Source organism: Halictus rubicundus, chromosome 12, assembly GCF_050948215.1.
Source record: "Halictus rubicundus isolate RS-2024b chromosome 12, iyHalRubi1_principal, whole genome shotgun sequence".
NCBI lineage: Eukaryota > Metazoa > Arthropoda > Insecta > Hymenoptera > Halictidae > Halictus > Halictus rubicundus.
In genome coordinates this window covers 4,976,290-4,992,922 of record NC_135160.1, presented here as the reverse complement: position 1 = coordinate 4,992,922, position 16,633 = coordinate 4,976,290, and the positions used below count along the sequence as shown (strand labels likewise).

At 41.9% G+C, this 16,633-nt stretch overlaps 2 protein-coding genes across 6 annotated transcripts in view; both read right to left on the bottom strand.

Annotated features, from left to right (window-relative positions):
• Sdk (sidekick cell adhesion molecule) overlaps positions 1 to 14,703 on the bottom strand; it is a 54,030-nt gene extending 39,327 nt beyond the window's left edge. For 2 of the 5 annotated variants that reach the window (XM_076797590.1, XM_076797591.1), the window contains exon 1: positions 13,479 to 14,703. In XM_076797590.1, coding sequence (XP_076653705.1) covers positions 13,479 to 13,590 — 112 coding nt within the window. In that variant the 5' untranslated portion in view covers positions 13,591 to 14,703. The remainder of the gene's footprint in view (positions 1 to 13,478) is intronic. The other 3 variants (XM_076797593.1, XM_076797594.1, XM_076797595.1) reach the window with 2 other exon arrangements.
• A 486-nt stretch (positions 14,704 to 15,189) lies between these two features.
• LOC143359938 (small ribosomal subunit protein uS8A) lies at positions 15,190 to 16,343 on the bottom strand. Its single transcript, XM_076798341.1, has 4 exons — positions 16,217 to 16,343; positions 15,667 to 15,801; positions 15,390 to 15,555; positions 15,190 to 15,326 (listed from the first exon to the last, which is right to left on the bottom strand). The coding sequence occupies exons 2-4, from the start codon at positions 15,797 to 15,799 to the stop codon at positions 15,233 to 15,235; spliced, it is 393 nt and encodes a 130-aa protein (XP_076654456.1). The 5' UTR covers positions 15,800 to 15,801; positions 16,217 to 16,343; the 3' UTR covers positions 15,190 to 15,232.
• Between the last annotated feature and the right edge of the window lie 290 nt (positions 16,344 to 16,633).

The window sequence follows — 16,633 nt, the reverse complement described above, 5'->3', positions numbered from 1 at the left end:
TGACCAGTTCGGCTCTGTATTGAAATGACTAAAGTAGTACCAAGCTAACAAGTTGTTTATTTTATATCATTTGCGCCCTAAATTCATGAAAGAAATGTCGAATAGAAGTTAGTACAAATTATATATGTGAAAAATGTCAAAAGTATGTTTGCGGAAGATGTACACATAAAAAGATTTCCACTTTCATTTGCATAAAATGTACAAATAATAATGCATAAATTATTTTCTTTTCCAAGTGAAGTAATTTCTTTTTATTGTTAATATTTACTAATAACTTGTTATATAACTGTAAATAATATATAAAAAAATATTCTAAAATTAATTTTAAACAAATTTCTTTACACATCAGTTATTCTTTCACAGATGCAGTCATTTTGACTGCTTTTCGGCAATATAGGTATATACTAAGTTTCAGTCTTCCTAGTGTTAATAAAATCATTCACAGGTTGCTAATCTTGAAACGAGGTCTCCAAGTGCTCGTTACCGGTTCGTTTAGCTAAAATGAGGCTCGATATGTACACGCATTTCGTCAAAAATACGGAAAAGCGAGTCATTCTGTGCCAGATCCGTGCCCGGCTAATGGGTTTATTGTTTAAAAGGTTCTTTCACAGCGACGACACCCTGATCTCCTAGTTTCCTACTTCCTCTTCTACTTCCTCTTCTTTTTTCGGGTCCCGAGGCCCGGTCTCTCTCGCGTTTTTTTTTTCCACGGCTTTTCTTCGCCGGTCTTGGTCTCGCGTTCCGCGTAAACAGTTCCGCTTCGAGATATATATCCGGCTGTATTGAAACTGTTCTCAAAGGGTGAAACAGATGCGCAACAGAAAGGAGAGGAATATAAGCGAGAGGAGCAGGGGCGGGGAGGCAAAAAAAGGGGGTGGGTGGCGTAGGAGAGCACACCGGGGGGATATCTCTTTCAGCCGGGCCTCTCTATAAGCTTCTTTCAGCGGCGCGAAGCCTGCCCTATCAAGACGGTCTTGAACAGCTCTGAAATTCATGAGTTAAGAGCGACGGGAAGCGACGAAGCCCGTCGCGCTTCTAATCTTCCGCGTTCGCGTATAATCAGGCGAACCGACGGATACCCGGTCGGGCAGGAATCGAATCGAAGCCCGAGGAATCGTTTCGGACCGACACGGGATCGTGTTCAAATCTTGCGTGACGCTTCTGCGAGGAACACGCCTCGGAAAAATGGCCGAAACTATACCAACGGATACGCGACATTTTTCTGGTTAGAACGAGCCCAAACACGACACGGTTCGCTGCTCATTTGTTCAGGATTGCAGTAATGATACAGAACCTCGATTATCCGAACCGATGATCTCCGAATCAATTCAATATCGTAGAACGATTCATTCGGTAAAAATTCAATGCGGCACCGCGGCTGGGTAAGTGTTCTCTTATCAGAACTACCGGATGTTCCAGATGTTGGTTCGGATAATCGAGGTCCCACTGTATCGCGGATTAAACGACTAAATGCGATCCAAATTGTGTCATGTTTCGGCTCGTTTCAATCGGAAAAGCGTCGCTAACGTGTTAATAAATGTTTCGTCATCCTCTTTTGCGTTCAATTTTCGGTTTCGAATTTTCCGTTGAAAAGTTTCCGCAGCGTATATCAAGAAACTGCGTGTTACAAGGGTCGAGATCCGAACGAATCGGAATTGGTAACGATTTCCCGGTAGCTCGATAGTGAATCCCGCTGAACGATTGCTAGATGAATAGCTACAATCGTCGGTGATCCGCGCGGTGGTTTGGTTTCTTCGCTTCTGGCGTCGTTGGATGCCCGGTTGAATCGAAACGAAATCCCCATCGCATCGTAGAAAGACAAAAAAAATGGGGGGGGGGATGAAGGGAATCCCTTGGTCGGGGCTTCCGAGGCGATCAGTTCGCCGTAATTCTCATTATTATTCCCGTTGGAGCGGCGATCTAAGCGCGTAAAGAGCCTCGGCCAGCCTCGGCCGGCCCTGTCGTCTCGTGGTAGCCGGTGCAGAGGCCACTGACCGCCCCCGGCAAGGCTTTCTCGTCTTCCACTTCTTCGTTTCGGTTTTGTTCTTCGTTTACCCGGGACGGGGACACGCACGTGTGTGCGTGCCTTCGAACGCACCGGAGCGCAAGGCGCACGTAACTTGCCCCCCTTCCCGCCCCATGCCCCTTACCGATCCCCTGCCCCTGCCGTGGAACGATCGGGACCAGTTTCTCGATGGAGGAATAGACGATCGAGCGGAATGACGGACTATCGCGGGGACAGTAAACCTTATGGCCGCGCCGACGCGAAAAGCCGAACAAACTTCACGTCTCCGCTAATCATCCCGCGGATCTTGGGAAGGTAAAAATTATTTGGACCGATTGCAAGAAGCAAAACACAAGTTAAAACTCCTTTAACTGCCTCCATACCTTACAAATTATACGACGTCTTTGAACTGTTTTAACCCATTAACGCCCAAGAATTTTTTTTTAAATAAAATGAATAAAACACACATATAACTGTACCTAGATATTTATTAGAAGTAAATCCATATATGACAGTAATAGAAAAAAAAATAACAGGAAGCGAGATATATATATATGTGCTCAGTCGAGTACAATGGGCTTATGAATGGTATTGGATGAAACAGTCTCTTTCAGTACACGAATGCCCATCTCACCCTCAAATGACTATCGTTTCTACACTGTACTGAACGGATATCAACAGGGACTCGCACTATACCGGACTGCAGAATCAAAATATGTGCGAATATCTCATTTATGGTCGGTAAAAAAGAGATAACCATTAGTAATACAGCTTTCTACGTGTTTAGTGAGTACTTGCAAACGATGGACACAAAACATCTAGTCAATCTTAGATGGCGCTAGAAGCAAACAAATGTAATCTTGTTATCCTGTACTCAAGCAAGTACAATCGGCGCTAACGGGTCAAATTGCACCAACTCTACTAATTATTAATTCTGGTATTACTTATTTGCTAGGATGAGAGAAACTGTCCTTCTAAAACTCACAGAGGGTGTTCCAATCTAAGAAATTAAAACTTTGCTAGTCGATTTCCTATGTGAATTTAAGCAATACCGTGAATTCCCCATGTATGTCAACAACACGGGTCTTGCCAACGTCGTGTATCGTCAAGGAGACGTACGTTATGTTTACATTCCTCGGCGACCGAGGCCTCTCGAGCCTCGTGGTAGTGGGGGGTAATCCGCGAGGTTTATCATCCAGGCCTTGGCGACATATATTAAAAAATCACTGTAATCAATGTCTCATGGCCACAACCTCCGTTGTAATAAAATCAGATTGTAATGAATCATCGAAGTTCTACCGAATCGTGGATTGAGCAAGCAAATATGGTCCGAATGACGTCATGTTTGGACTCGTTTTAATCAGAAAAAAAAAAGGTCACAGATATACCGATGCGAGTTCCATGAAGGAATAATTGTGGAGGATTAATATAAGCGCGAAGCGAATACGAGAAATGTCCCAGAAGTGCATCCGAGCGATCGGAAACGGCGAGAAGCGTCCTCGCGAGGGGATAGAAGTTGGAAGGGAAGGAAGGTGAGTTCACCGGGAAGCTGGCGAACGAGGAGAGACGACGATAATGAAGATGATGCGGCCAAGGAATAAAAGGAGGGGGGCAGAGGGAACGGGGGACACATCCGGCCGACGAGTGGAGGGCATTCAGACACGTACTCGTCGTCCCCGCGGCAAGCGGCAAGAGCATCGGCGGCGGTTGCATACTCGAAGGGCCTACGGATCCCTTCTGCAACCTATGGCGAACCGATAGAAACGGCTTACCGGAGATAGCAGCCCGTTTCGCGGACTCGAAACTCTTGTCGGACACGCTCGGCACCCGGTTTCGCCCGCGATGAAAGACGCCACTGAAGGGCGCAATTGCCACGTAACGACGCCTAAGTAGATGGATCGCGGCAATTTAACTATTATAAAATACAGCCACTTTCTCCCCCGCGCGTACGCGGCGCCCATTGAGAAATGGAAATTGATGGCGTTAGATTGCCGGCTCGCCATCGCCGCTGATCGACTAACGACCGGGATTTATGGACGATCCCGGGTCCCCCGCGACCCGGATCCAAGCTTACGCTCGAGCTCGAGACACTCGGTGCACCTGCTTCACTCTTCGCGGACGAGAATTCCCACACGAAGATTCTCTATTTCGTTTTTTGATTTGTTATGCTCCTAAAACCCCTAAATAGGTCTATTTAGCTCTAAAAGTAAGTGGTAACAGTACTGCGTTAATTTTACGCATTCGAACAAAGCCTTTTGCACACGTATGTATGTCCCTCTGGACACATTCACCAGTGACGTCACACGTCTATGTGAAATTAATTTTATGCGCGCTACTATTTCAAACTATAAGACACGGCATAATATTCACGGCGGCCATGACTTTCTTTCGCAAAAATGTTTCAATATTGTCGCGATGGAGGCGCGTTTAGTAAAACATTTTAGCGATGGAGATAAGCATCGAAACGAATAACGGTAGCGCACGTGTTATGTAGAAAACGTATTAGAAGCCTGCCTTTAGGTCAAATTGACCCAAACAGTGCACAAGCGCCAAAAATTTAGCGCGCCAAAAGTCAAAATTTTTAGTTTGTTCAAAATGACTGAAACTTTTTTCTCGTGTACCTGAATATATACGCGAGTAATATACAATAATATTTTTTCTATAAACAGTACTATTTAGTAACTCGTGACCAAGAGAAGGGTCGAAAAACATGTGTTAAAGAAATGATTTTTTTCACAAGTGTGGTGTATGGAATCGGGATAAAAGCATATCTAGGATGTAAAGGAAGGTGTATAAAGTAATTTTATAGCTTTTTGTTCTAAACGCTTCGGTGGTTTTGATAGAATAAACAATCGAAAATGGTACAATTTTTTTCAGAAAATCAAAATGTATTATGTAATAACTTTTTTTCTCCGCAAAACACCTCTCTAATTTTTTTTGAGGTTATTCAGTAGACATTGCTTTATAGAATCCTGAAGGGTTTAGGTGCGGCATAGCGCGGCAACATGGAGAAATAAAAATAGAATATTCGTTATAATTTATTTTATAAATATTGTATAGTTGTTGTAATATTGTATATTGTATAGTTGTAATATCGTATATTGTATAGTTGTGTTTCGTTGTCAATAAACTATGATTTTGATATTTAGACTTTGTGTGTAAATTTTTACCACGGTACGCGTGAAATTTGTTTGTAATAGCAATTTCTCTAAATCTGACAAAAAAATGTTTCAAATAAAAGTATAACAGTATTAATAAACGTATAAATTGCAATACAAAAAACATTAAAAAAAAATTGTTTAAAAGAAAAAAAAACAAGATCGCTTCCATTTTTTAAACAATAAACTGTATTTTTGATTTGATAATGTTGTAGCTAGTATTAAGACGAATTCAAAGATATATAATATTATAACCTTCACATTATTAATAACGTCGTAATAGTTTTGGCGCGCTAAACTGGCCAAATACCCCACTGTGCGGCGTGATAAAAGCCGCGAGGGGTGTGTGTGTGTCTCTTCTGTGTATCCTTACGGTGTACAGAGAAATTTTAGGCGGCATTTTACCCGGTAAATTCCTCATTCTCGCGAACGGGGGAGAATCTAAGGGGGGAGGGGCATTTTTGCGGTCGTTAACGACGGCACGCTAAGCGGGCCAGCAGCGTCAATAATTACCATTTTCACGCGCCATCCCCCCTGCGAAATAACTTATCCGACGATCTACATATTCCACTCTAAAAACGACCGTCTCGCCGAGTTACTGCCGGTAATGACTTCCTGCTTTCGTAAGGCGGACGCGATCATCCCACCCGCGATCGCCGATACGAAAGCGAAGGAAACCGCGTTTCTTTTCGGGGCCCGAAAGGGGCGCATGAAAGATGTTATTATCGTCGAGAAAACCGCGACACGATTGAAGGGTCGAATAAACCGGCGATAAACCGGAATAAACGTTCCCCGATTATACAATTAAGTTACGATGATTCTGGTTTTCGTTCCTCTTCATTCGACGCGTCAACCGATAAATCGCCAACCCCTTCGTAATCATCGACGATGATAAGCGTAAACGAGCGTAAATATCATCACGGTTTACTCACGGTAAATGAAACCCTTTGTTCGGGATAATTGGAGGCTTGGAGCTGAATCGTCGAAATAATTCATTGTTTTTTAACACTTTCCCTAACGCCAGATACGACGTCTACGATCCAGTCGTTTATATGGAACTGGTCAAATTAATTGTATGGAATAAAACTAAAATACCTCAGGTTAACACTGAACCACGGTCAAATCGCCGATTTTATATTTTACAATTAATTCATTTATATAGATTATAAAAATTCATTTATGGAAACATGATGGAGTAGTAAATTTAACGTTGCCATTTTTGTAAGGCAATATTTATTGGCTCGGTCTGGGCTCATTGCTAATAATTTTCTCGAATTTGACAAGACTTGCATCCACAATCTAGATTAAATGCTAATGCAAATCTAGATTAAAGAGCCGTGTAAAGCGTCTCCGAAATTTTCACAAGCCCTCGTCACCTTCGCCAAATGTCAGCAGAAAGTATTGATCAGCTAAGCCGAAAATTTTCGGAGGCAGGTGGGCATTATCAGGCAGATAAAGCGTTTCGCCAGAAGCTGAGCAAACAATTTCGGCGGCCGGCTAAATGGCCGGGCGGGCTGATTGAAGTTTCCCGTTCGATTAAGAGGCTAAGACAATCTGTTATTCGTATTGAGAGACCCCGTCTGGTGTCCAGCGATCGGATTAAATCGCCGGGAAGACGGGATTTCTCGTGTTTCCAGGTCGTTGTGGTCACCGCTCGGCTACGACGTCCACGGATAAAAAGGGCGGCAGCTACGTTCGGTAACCTGCCCGCCGTGTAAAAGGTAACTGTGCTCGCTGGTATGGGTGTACATAATGCCAGGAAAGGTATCTATCACTGGCGTCAGCTCGAACCGTGGCACAATAGAGGACAAGGGCCTTTACCTGGCCCTCGAGAACCCCGCTTCTGCCCCTGCCCCCGCCCCCCGTTCGTGTATTGGCCTCCGTGTTCCACTCTACCATTTTCTATAGCGTTCATCTCTCTTTCACCAGGTGTCTCTCCCTTGGCTTGTCCCCGTGGCAGCGCTAGCGATGGGTATAAACGATCGCCGAAACAGATCCGATCCGTTCAAGCCTACGGAAAATGTTGAGTATAAAAGTGACTAATATCTTCTGAATCTTTTAAACAAAACTGTATTTATCCGGAAATTACGCGATTCTTTTTACGAAATGCGTCTGAACAAATAAGCGTGCTGCGTCCTCAAAACTGATCTTTAGAAAGATTAAAAGATTCCTACACTAGGAATTAATTTCTCTTCGTGTTTCAAGGAGAATGAACATTTGTTCGATATTTTTGGAGCAACTTTAATGTGTTATCGAGACAGAAAAAAAAATGGTGAAGGGTGATCTCTCTCTATCAGCGAGTGTAGCCTCTCGGAGCAGAAAAAGTTTTCATTTCGCGAAGGTAGTTCGCAGTTAAACGCCGAAAACTTCACCATTGTCGGCGTGCTTTTCACCGCTCGGATCGCTCGTCGATTTACCTTCACACCAGAATGCATTCATATGCCCTTTACACGGCTACATTATGTCGAGCATCGACCTGGAAACGCAAGAACGCCACGCCACGCCACGCCGTGTCTCTCTCTTCCTGGGACGTGAATGCGAAATGCATGCCAATTTTTTCGTATGCGGTATTCCCTCGCTGCGGAAAATCTTGCTCCAGCTTTTTTTAATCGCGCGGTCGACAACCTCCTTTTTTTCTATCGCTGCTTCAACTGTTGTCCGCGGGCACAAAAGCTGGCATAATTTTGTGAAAATTTCGGTCGCTCGAGAATTTGATTTTTTATTTTTAAATGAAATCCAGAAAATTTCTGTTAATTCTCTGGGTCTGCGTGATTTCTCTTTTACCTTCATGAAAGACAAGTCTTTCCTAAACTTTTTCAAACTCCGACTTTCGTTAATTAAATGATCCATAAAAATAGAGGATGCAGCGAGATCCGTACAGAAGTTTCCCTTTCATTCATGAAAGCTTGGAGTTATTGTGTTCGCGCGACTTCTTGATAAATACATCCAATTATCAAACAAATAGTATGCATAATGCATCATTCGCATACTTCTCTCCGTTATTTCCGTCGATTCAGTCACGAATGTAATCTATGACAGAGATCCTCAACCGGCGGTAATGCCGACGATACTTGAGAGAAAATTAACGCTTAACGAACAATTTGTAGAGATTGCGAAAAAGTGTGTGGCCCAGAAACAAACTGAGAAATATTGTACGGACCAGAGGGCTATTGCTTGGGGAAAAATCGTATGGGCTAGGAAAAATTCGTAAGGCCCAGAAAAATATCGTATGAGCTAGGAAATATTCGCGAGGTCCCGAGAAAAATTGTATAGCCCAGAAACAAATTGCGCGAAAAAATTGCAAGGCCCAGAGAAAAATTTGTAGGACTGAGGGAGAAATCGTATGGGGTAGGAAACGATTGTAAGGCCCGGAGAAAAATTGTATTGGCCAAGAAAACAAAATCTCGTCTTAGAAAAAAGAATTGCATGGACTAGTGAAAAATTGTGTAGCCCAGAAAAGAATGTGCCCGGAAGCCCCGGTCCAAAAGAGACTGAAAACCGCTGACCCGCTCTATCCCGCCAATGACTAACGAAAAGACGCGTCCTCGAATGACTTATCCGTGACGGTCGCACGTTCGCCATGTATCCCACACAAGCATTCCTCGTTGCTCTGTTGTGTGTCTACCATCGATAATTGCTATTGAAGCGCGTGCATGTCCGTGTGCCGTCTTAATTGCATGCGTATCAATGCACGTGACCCTTTCGTTCGCCGGGCGTGTGCACGCATTGTTAAATTGCACGTTGCGGTAGCGCGGGCCGAGCAGAGAAACCAATTATAATGAGCTTCTCTCTCACTGCCTGGCCTACCCGACCATTTTTCCTACCCTTCCTTTTCGTTTCGTTTCGTTTCGTTTCGTTGACACGGCCGTTCCCTCTGGAGGTTTTATAACCGGAACAGAGAACCGTTGATTAAATTTCCTTGAGACAACGCCGCGGCCCATTGAGATACCACCCGTGGAAGATAAGAACAGATACGGGAACGAATCCGAGAAAACGGAGCACACCGTTGTCCACTGTATTCGTTCTCTTTCGAGATGCCCGACGGATTTCGGCGCAATTTATCTGCCGATCGTCGCGCCATTTCTATTTACGCTGCTGGGGTTATTTATCGCTGTTCGACGTCGTCGCTCGTACGATTCGCAAAATTTTCAATTATCTCCTGACCCCAGGGATGAAATGTACACACACGTGCCGGTGTCCCATAATGCATTCGAACGGGGATACGGTGCAACAGATTTTTGTAAGAGGCCGGTGGACATAATTCAGCAGAACGTAGAGAACCGGCACGTGCTACGTATCCTTTGCAATCGTCGACGAAGAGGTCAACGGTTTAACTTCGTTCACACAATTGGGCGGATTAACGTCGTAATAAATCTCAATTAGGGTGGCTCCTACGCCACGCTCCCGACAACTAGAGGGGAGATTTTCATGGGATTTCTTTTCGCCATTTGCGCGACAATCTTCGTGCGAATCGCTACAGGTGTCCCCGGATTCGCATGGAAATATTTGGTATTCGATCGTGCTCGATTTGCCACCGCCGGAGATAATTAGTCAAATCGATCGACGTAATACATAGGAAGCGAGAAGGATGAATTTGTTCGGACCACTTTCATAATTACCGGCATATTGAAGAAATTCTAATTTCGAATGAAGACCCACCGTCCGTTCTTTGAACTGCAGCGTGTACATTGTTGAAATATAGCAAGGGTATAATATTAGAAGAACAAATTCGACCATGATATTCCGCGGCACGATTCAACGGCGGCCGCCCCAACCGCATGAGACAACTTATAGCCCATTAACGCGCACCCACTTCACGTTGCGCGTACAATCTGCCCTTGGAGCCGTTCATAATAAAGTGCACTGTACGCTACCAGGACACCACTGTACCCTGACCCATCGATATCGAGGCAATAAATCACGCAACCGCACAATTACCTCTCTATAATTGAGCGAAACTATGCGCGATAACAGAACGCGTACACGTGTCATGTCGCCGGGCTATCGTCATGTAGGTCACTAACCACGCGATCATTGGTCCGAGAGGACAAAAAAAAAGAATCCGCTTCACGTTCCATTTTTCAACGAGTTTTTCGTACCGTCAACGCACTTGCATCGTCGGCAAGAATAAAAAGAACGAATTGCTTTACATTTCATTACCAGAGCACTCGATTAGCGCTGCATCTTTTTAATGTAAAATTAATTTCCTTCGTGAAAAATCTGGAAAATGAATTTGTTCTACAATTTTCTCCTTTTGTTATTCCGTGGAATTCATTTGCATCCGCGGGAGGCGTTACTTTACATTTCACTGTCGGAGCTCACTTGATTAATGTTCCACCTCTTCCATTTAAAATTAATTTCCTTCGTGAAAAAATCTGGAGAATGAGCGTATACTATGTCTTCAATTTTCTCCACTTTTCATTCCGCGGAGTTCATTTGCATCGTCGGCAGGAATGAAAAGAATGAGTTGCTTTACATTTCGCTGTCGGAGAGAGCTTTTCCACTAAAAATATGTAAACTTCCTCCGTGAGAAATCTTGAAAATGAATGTGTTCTACAATTTTCTCCATTTTTCGTTCCGTGGAAGTCGGTGCTTCAGTGAACGGTACATATTTGTTATATTGTTGCAGAAATACTACTGCCACCACGAATCGCTGCTCCTGTGAGCTCGCAATGTCACCCAAGAAGGCAATGTGCCTTGATAATTCAGAAAAATGGCAAGTGTATGCGCTCTGCTGACAGCGGCCAGGAATACGGTGTATGTTAACGATGCAAATGGGCTAATAAAATCATTCGATCCGGGATTCTATGGTTGAGTAATTGAAATCGCCGGTCGAAAGGTCCTATGCATGTATGTATGCGTGTATGTAGATACGGCGGGCTCTGGGCTAACGTTCGTTTGCTTAACGGCTGCACATATGTACATACATATGCAAAAGCGATTTGGCCGAGCGCCGAGATATCGTTGTTTGCTCTACTCAGCGATGTTCCTACCGATGTTTAAATCGGCGCGTATTAGGCTTGACCGGTTTTAGGGAAACGGTCAGCCCCGTCACTCCACGGCAACGTCGGAACGTTCATCTTTGTCAGGGACGTTGTAACGCCGGGAGCATATATCCTGTTCCCGTGCTAGTTTCATGACAAAGCGAATACCGTTTCCACGTAATAATGACGGCAATTACCAGTGGGGCCGAACATGGCCGTGCGTCCTGCAAAAATACTAGTAGCACGGATTTCTGTAACCGCCGACGGCGACGGGCACTGTCGCGGAAATACTCGCTGATCCGCTAATTTTTATCAACGAAATAGGAGAGAATTACTCTCTCGCGGCGGTGGCCGTGCAACCTGCATTTTACTCGGTCGAAAATCAACCTTTTAATCGCACAATTTCGTAGCTTGACCTTGAAAATGTCCTCTCGTAGTTTCCGTTCATTTCCGGTATACAGTCCCCACACGCTCGTTAGAAATAATTGCACAAAATATCCCCTCGTACTTTTCATTCATTTTCGTTATGCTATTGCATTGCGTAACCTAGTAAAGTAAAAAATTATGAAATATCTAAAATTACAAGATGGGTGAATTTTCACCAGAGCAGTCTACGAAATAGCAAAAGTACTGTGGATTTTTACGTTCTTTGATGACCACAGGTTGATCTACACTCGCAGTGATGAGCAACCGGCGCACAGTGGTGCCAAGGCGGCAAAAAATCCATTTTATAAATTTTCGATTTTTATGAAAAAAAATTATTTTTGTATAGCCTAATAGTGCGTGCATGATGTGCCAAAGTCCGCCTATAATTGAATACTTAGGGGTCTACAAATCATATGGGTTTTTGCAAATGGGTTCAACTATTAACTGGCAAAAAAATCTTCCAAAAAAAGTTGTTTAACATTAAGTAATATGGACTAACCTGAAGCCCCTTTGGGTTACGCTCATTTTTTATTTACGGAGGAATACAAAAAATCCTTTGAATAGCTACGATCTGGAACTAATCGTTTTAGCAAGTTATAATATTGATCTAGCTTTGTGCAAAATTTCATGAGACGAAATTTAAGTTTTCAATTTAAGTTTGAATATCAACTTTCGGAATTACCAAGAATGAATCTCACGGAACTCACGATTATTTGATGTTTCGCGTGAAATTTTTAAGGGATACATATCAGATAATAAAAACAATGTGACATTCATACATATAAAAAAATATTTAATAACAATTTTTTATGTTAAATAAACAAAGTTTTCGTTTACTGGACCACTGTCGCAAAAATGCAACAGGTATTTTTTGGTAGTGCTTCAATGAACGCTATAAAAATAATTTATGTAAGATAAAAAAAATTGTTATTATTTTTTTATACATAAAAAATTAATAAATCATATGCACTTCACATTTTTCTTTATTAATTAGAAATATTCCTAAAAAATTTCACTTGGAACATCAAATATTCGTAACTTCCGCACGATTCACTCTTGGAAATTCTGAAAGTTGATATTTAAACTTAAATTGCGACGAAAGGGTCTCGAAGGGTCTCGTGATTTTTTGCACAAAGTTAGATCAATATTACACCTCGCCAAAACGATTAGTTCCAGACCAAAATCTATTAAAGGATTTGTTGTATGCTTCCATAAATAAAAAATGGGCAGAAAACAGAGATTTTCGATTAGCCCATATTACTTAATGTTAACAAGTTTTTACAAACATTTTTTTTTTGCCAAATAAGCGTTGTACCTGTGGCAACCTCTCCACAAATTTTCAAACAAATTCGTTGGATAGTTTCGTTTTTACAGATTTTTTGCCGCTTTTTGGCCATTTGGCACCACTGTGCGGCGGCCCGCGGGCCGTACTTGGTCCTACAGGCCCGCGGACATTCAGGACAAAAATCATAACTTCTAAACTAATCAATCTTCGACATAAGTAGTTCAATAATTCTCTAAAGAGAATACAAAGATGCATCGATTTGCATAAAAAAAAATACGATTTCATAACAAAAATCGTTACCTTTATTTATTATCGAATAAAAGCATTTATACAAATTTGCATTAACACAATTTATCGTTAGCTGGATGCCGAGTAACTTTTGTTGGAAACATTTTTACAATATATTATCTAATAATACAAAACAATAGATCGAATAAAAAAAAACGTTTTACTGTAAATCTATGTAAGAAATAACAAATACATGCCACAAACTAAAATTATTTGATTAGTATGTTCGTTGCGGGGAACGGACGACGGTTAGGCGGAAAATATTCGAGAATCGTGACAGTTCGAAGCGTTTGAAAATGCAAGGGGCGATAAAATGAAGCGCGAAAGCTCACCAGTGGCGCAGGCGCTGCCAGCGATCCAGATGAAACAGACAGCGGCAAACAGAATCCGCGTGTTCAGGAAGGTCGACAGGTCCGCCACCGCATTTCTCCGCGGTATCTCCATGTTAGTTGGTGGATTCGGTTGGCGAACCGTTCTCTGCCACCTCGCACTTCACCGCCGAGAACGTCGTGCACAATATCCGCCGTTTGCGGGGTGTCGAGTCACGCGAGCCAGCACAAACAATTCCTGAACGATCTCCGCATTGTTTCTTTTTTTTTCCCCTCCGTAGAGTTCACGTGGCGAGATCCAACAACCCGAATCGCGTTTTCTTTCGACAGGCGTAACGGAAGAACATTACGACGTACACCTGCGAGACAACATTCCTCTTACTTGCACTCGCAGTCCCTCCACCTTTCGAGAAACCGACGATCGGCGTTGCATCGGTGCAGTCTCGTCTCCCATTCGTCCCTCGGTTCGCTTTCAGATCGACGCGTCCAGTCCAGAGACTTCCATTGTCAAAATTACATTTTACAAATTTTTATCTAATGATCCCCTTCTTACCGTCGTATTCCGCACTTCTTTCTCGTGATCACGCGAGAACGCGTGCGGAACATCCTGATGGAACGACGCGAGCAAATTTACGGAATAAACGGTCGCGGAACGGGTGTCGATTATTCGAGGAATTCGTAAAGAAATCGCAGCGGTATTTGCGAGAACGCTATATACCGCAATGCAACGATCGAATAAATCGCCTATCGTTCGAAATCCTGAGATTCAACTCTGTCACTTGAATTTAAAATCGTTGGCTTGTGTCGCGATGTATACACTTTATATGCAAATGGCAAGCCACCGAATTTTAATATTATCTTACGCGCAGTTGTCCCTTCGGAGTCCCAGGTAACGCAGCACAAAACGGTCACATTCACCTGGGTAACACCTGGCAACACCGTTAAATTTCTTAGAAATTCGCTCGCACGTTTTCGTCGGATAATGATGAACACGATCGCGGAACTTTTGGTTATTATATTCGTGCGGGAATAGGAAATTTTTACGACGCGACGCGCGATCCGGTACGTTCGCGAGTTTCGTTCGAATTACAAAGTTTTGTTGACTGACCGTCATCGGCCGCGTTCACTCGAGGAATAAAGTTGAAATTACAACCACGCGCATGCTGAACGGATCCACTGGTCATCGGCCAATCAGCGGAGAGATACAGCGACCAATCAGAAACGTGCTGCGACTTCGTACACGGTGGTTGGTATTCGCTGAAGGCATTCATTTGAAGTAGATATTATTTGCACAAAATAATATCTTATCAAATAGTACACAGTAGACTCCCTTATAATGCGAACAAAAGTTTTGAAAAATATATATATATGTTTTTTTTTATGAGACGGTAAATGTACAATAGATGTACAATAAATTGTTCATAAACGATTGTACACTTCCTGTTACAGAAGACACTTCTTTTTAACACTAAGCTTAGAGGACACGTTTTAATATTTCTAATTTACTGAAGTATACAGAATTAATATATTGAAATCGACGATCGTCGTTTATTGTACACCGAGCTAACACAGCGTTAAAGGATATTTAGAAAAAGCGTAAAAACAGTGTGTCTATTTATACAAAATAGACCCCAATACTCTGCAATCTGTGTACACTCTAATGAAGAATTAACATACAACGCAATTACTTTAGTGGTAGGTTTAATAAGGACAATTTTGTTTATGTGTTATGAAATTTTTATTGAATTAAATAAAAATTAAAAGAAAAATCCAAGTATTTTTCCTCCAAGATGTTTTCGCCTGGCTTCTTCGTGATCCATAATTCCTCCACTGGTAGTCAAGACAACATATCTGTAACACAGTCCATTGTAATTGATCTGTGATTAGTACTGTACAAATTTTCTAGTAGCTTACCCAAACTGACGAGATGGCAACAGGCTATTGGTCCATTTTTCAATATCGTTAATTGGAACGTCGAATCTGGGCGAAATAACACCGCACTTGTTTAATCTTCCACTGAGATTTACTACAATTTTGCCACTGCGGTGATCATCAACAATCTCAAATTCTCCAATGTATCCTGCAATAGAAACAGTAAAGTGTATTTTTTAAATTGCTAAAAACTACATTGAACGTAAACATTAATGAATTATAGGTAAACAGCATAGAAAATGATCGTGTATTTTCTCACCTTTTCTCATCATGACAGTCAAGAATTTAATAATTACTTTAGAGCAAGGCCTCAGGAGTACCTGCCTCTTTCCACGCTTTTCCGCGTTATTAATGGATTTGAGGGCATCGCTAAGAACGTTCATACGCACCATGGCTGAAACAATAAACAATGTGTGAAGTTTATACTAATAAACATTTTGCTAATTGTTTTGTTTTCCCCTTGTACCGACATCCTGTATTTGGTGACGTTACGACATAACCTAAAATTAACGTAAACCGAGTTCAATCAATACAATTATATCTTGTTGACTAAATGTTGAACTCTTAATAATTGTATTATTGCTAAAATATTAATGTCACTGTTACATACTACGTTCTAATATTCAACGGACGAAACAATGGCAATAGGAAACAACTCGCACTGTTCCTAACCCACTAAACACCTTAGTGTTAAAACTTTTTTGTCACAATATCTGAGATAAAATATTATCACCAAGTAATTCTCCGTTAAAAATAGTAACGATCATATAATTAATTTACGGTGGATGTGCCTCAAAAAAGGAGATTACCTGCGATTTAAAATTTTATTTATCACAGCAACGTACACGCTCGATTAGCCGAGTGAAAAAGAAAAGTTGGTAGTCAGTGTTACCATACTACCGCTTAAATGTACCTAAAGATCATTGGTTGAAATTCTCGGAATTTAATTCGGCATATAACGATAGTTACTATTTACTATTTAAATTAATACGCAATAAGGACTAATATTAGTAGTTCTATTTCTTACATTAGGCATTGCAAGTGTTTAGACATTGTTCAATAACAATCCAAGTTGTCCACGAAGTGAAATATGATTGGACAATGCGCAACATGAATAAATAGCGTACTCAGTTACATTTTTTTAAAATTATTTGTAGTCTAACAACTTTGAATTTCCTTTCTGCCTACACATTTGCAGTTATTACATTAAAATGTTATTGCATGTA

What these genes read in the sequence shown, in the direction of transcription:
- LOC143359938 (XM_076798341.1), bottom strand. Translation starts at nt 15,799, where the DNA reads ATGGTGCGTATGAACGTTCTTAGCGATGCCCTCAAATCCATTAATAAC. An exon ending in GACTGTCATGATGAGAAAAG is followed by an intron (nt 15,556 to 15,666) that starts GTGAGAAAATAC and finishes TTTCTATTGCAG; the next exon opens with GATACATTGGAGAATTTGAG. An exon ending in TTGCCATCTCGTCAGTTTGG is followed by an intron (nt 15,327 to 15,389) that starts GTAAGCTACTAG and finishes ACTGTGTTACAG; the next exon opens with ATATGTTGTCTTGACTACCA.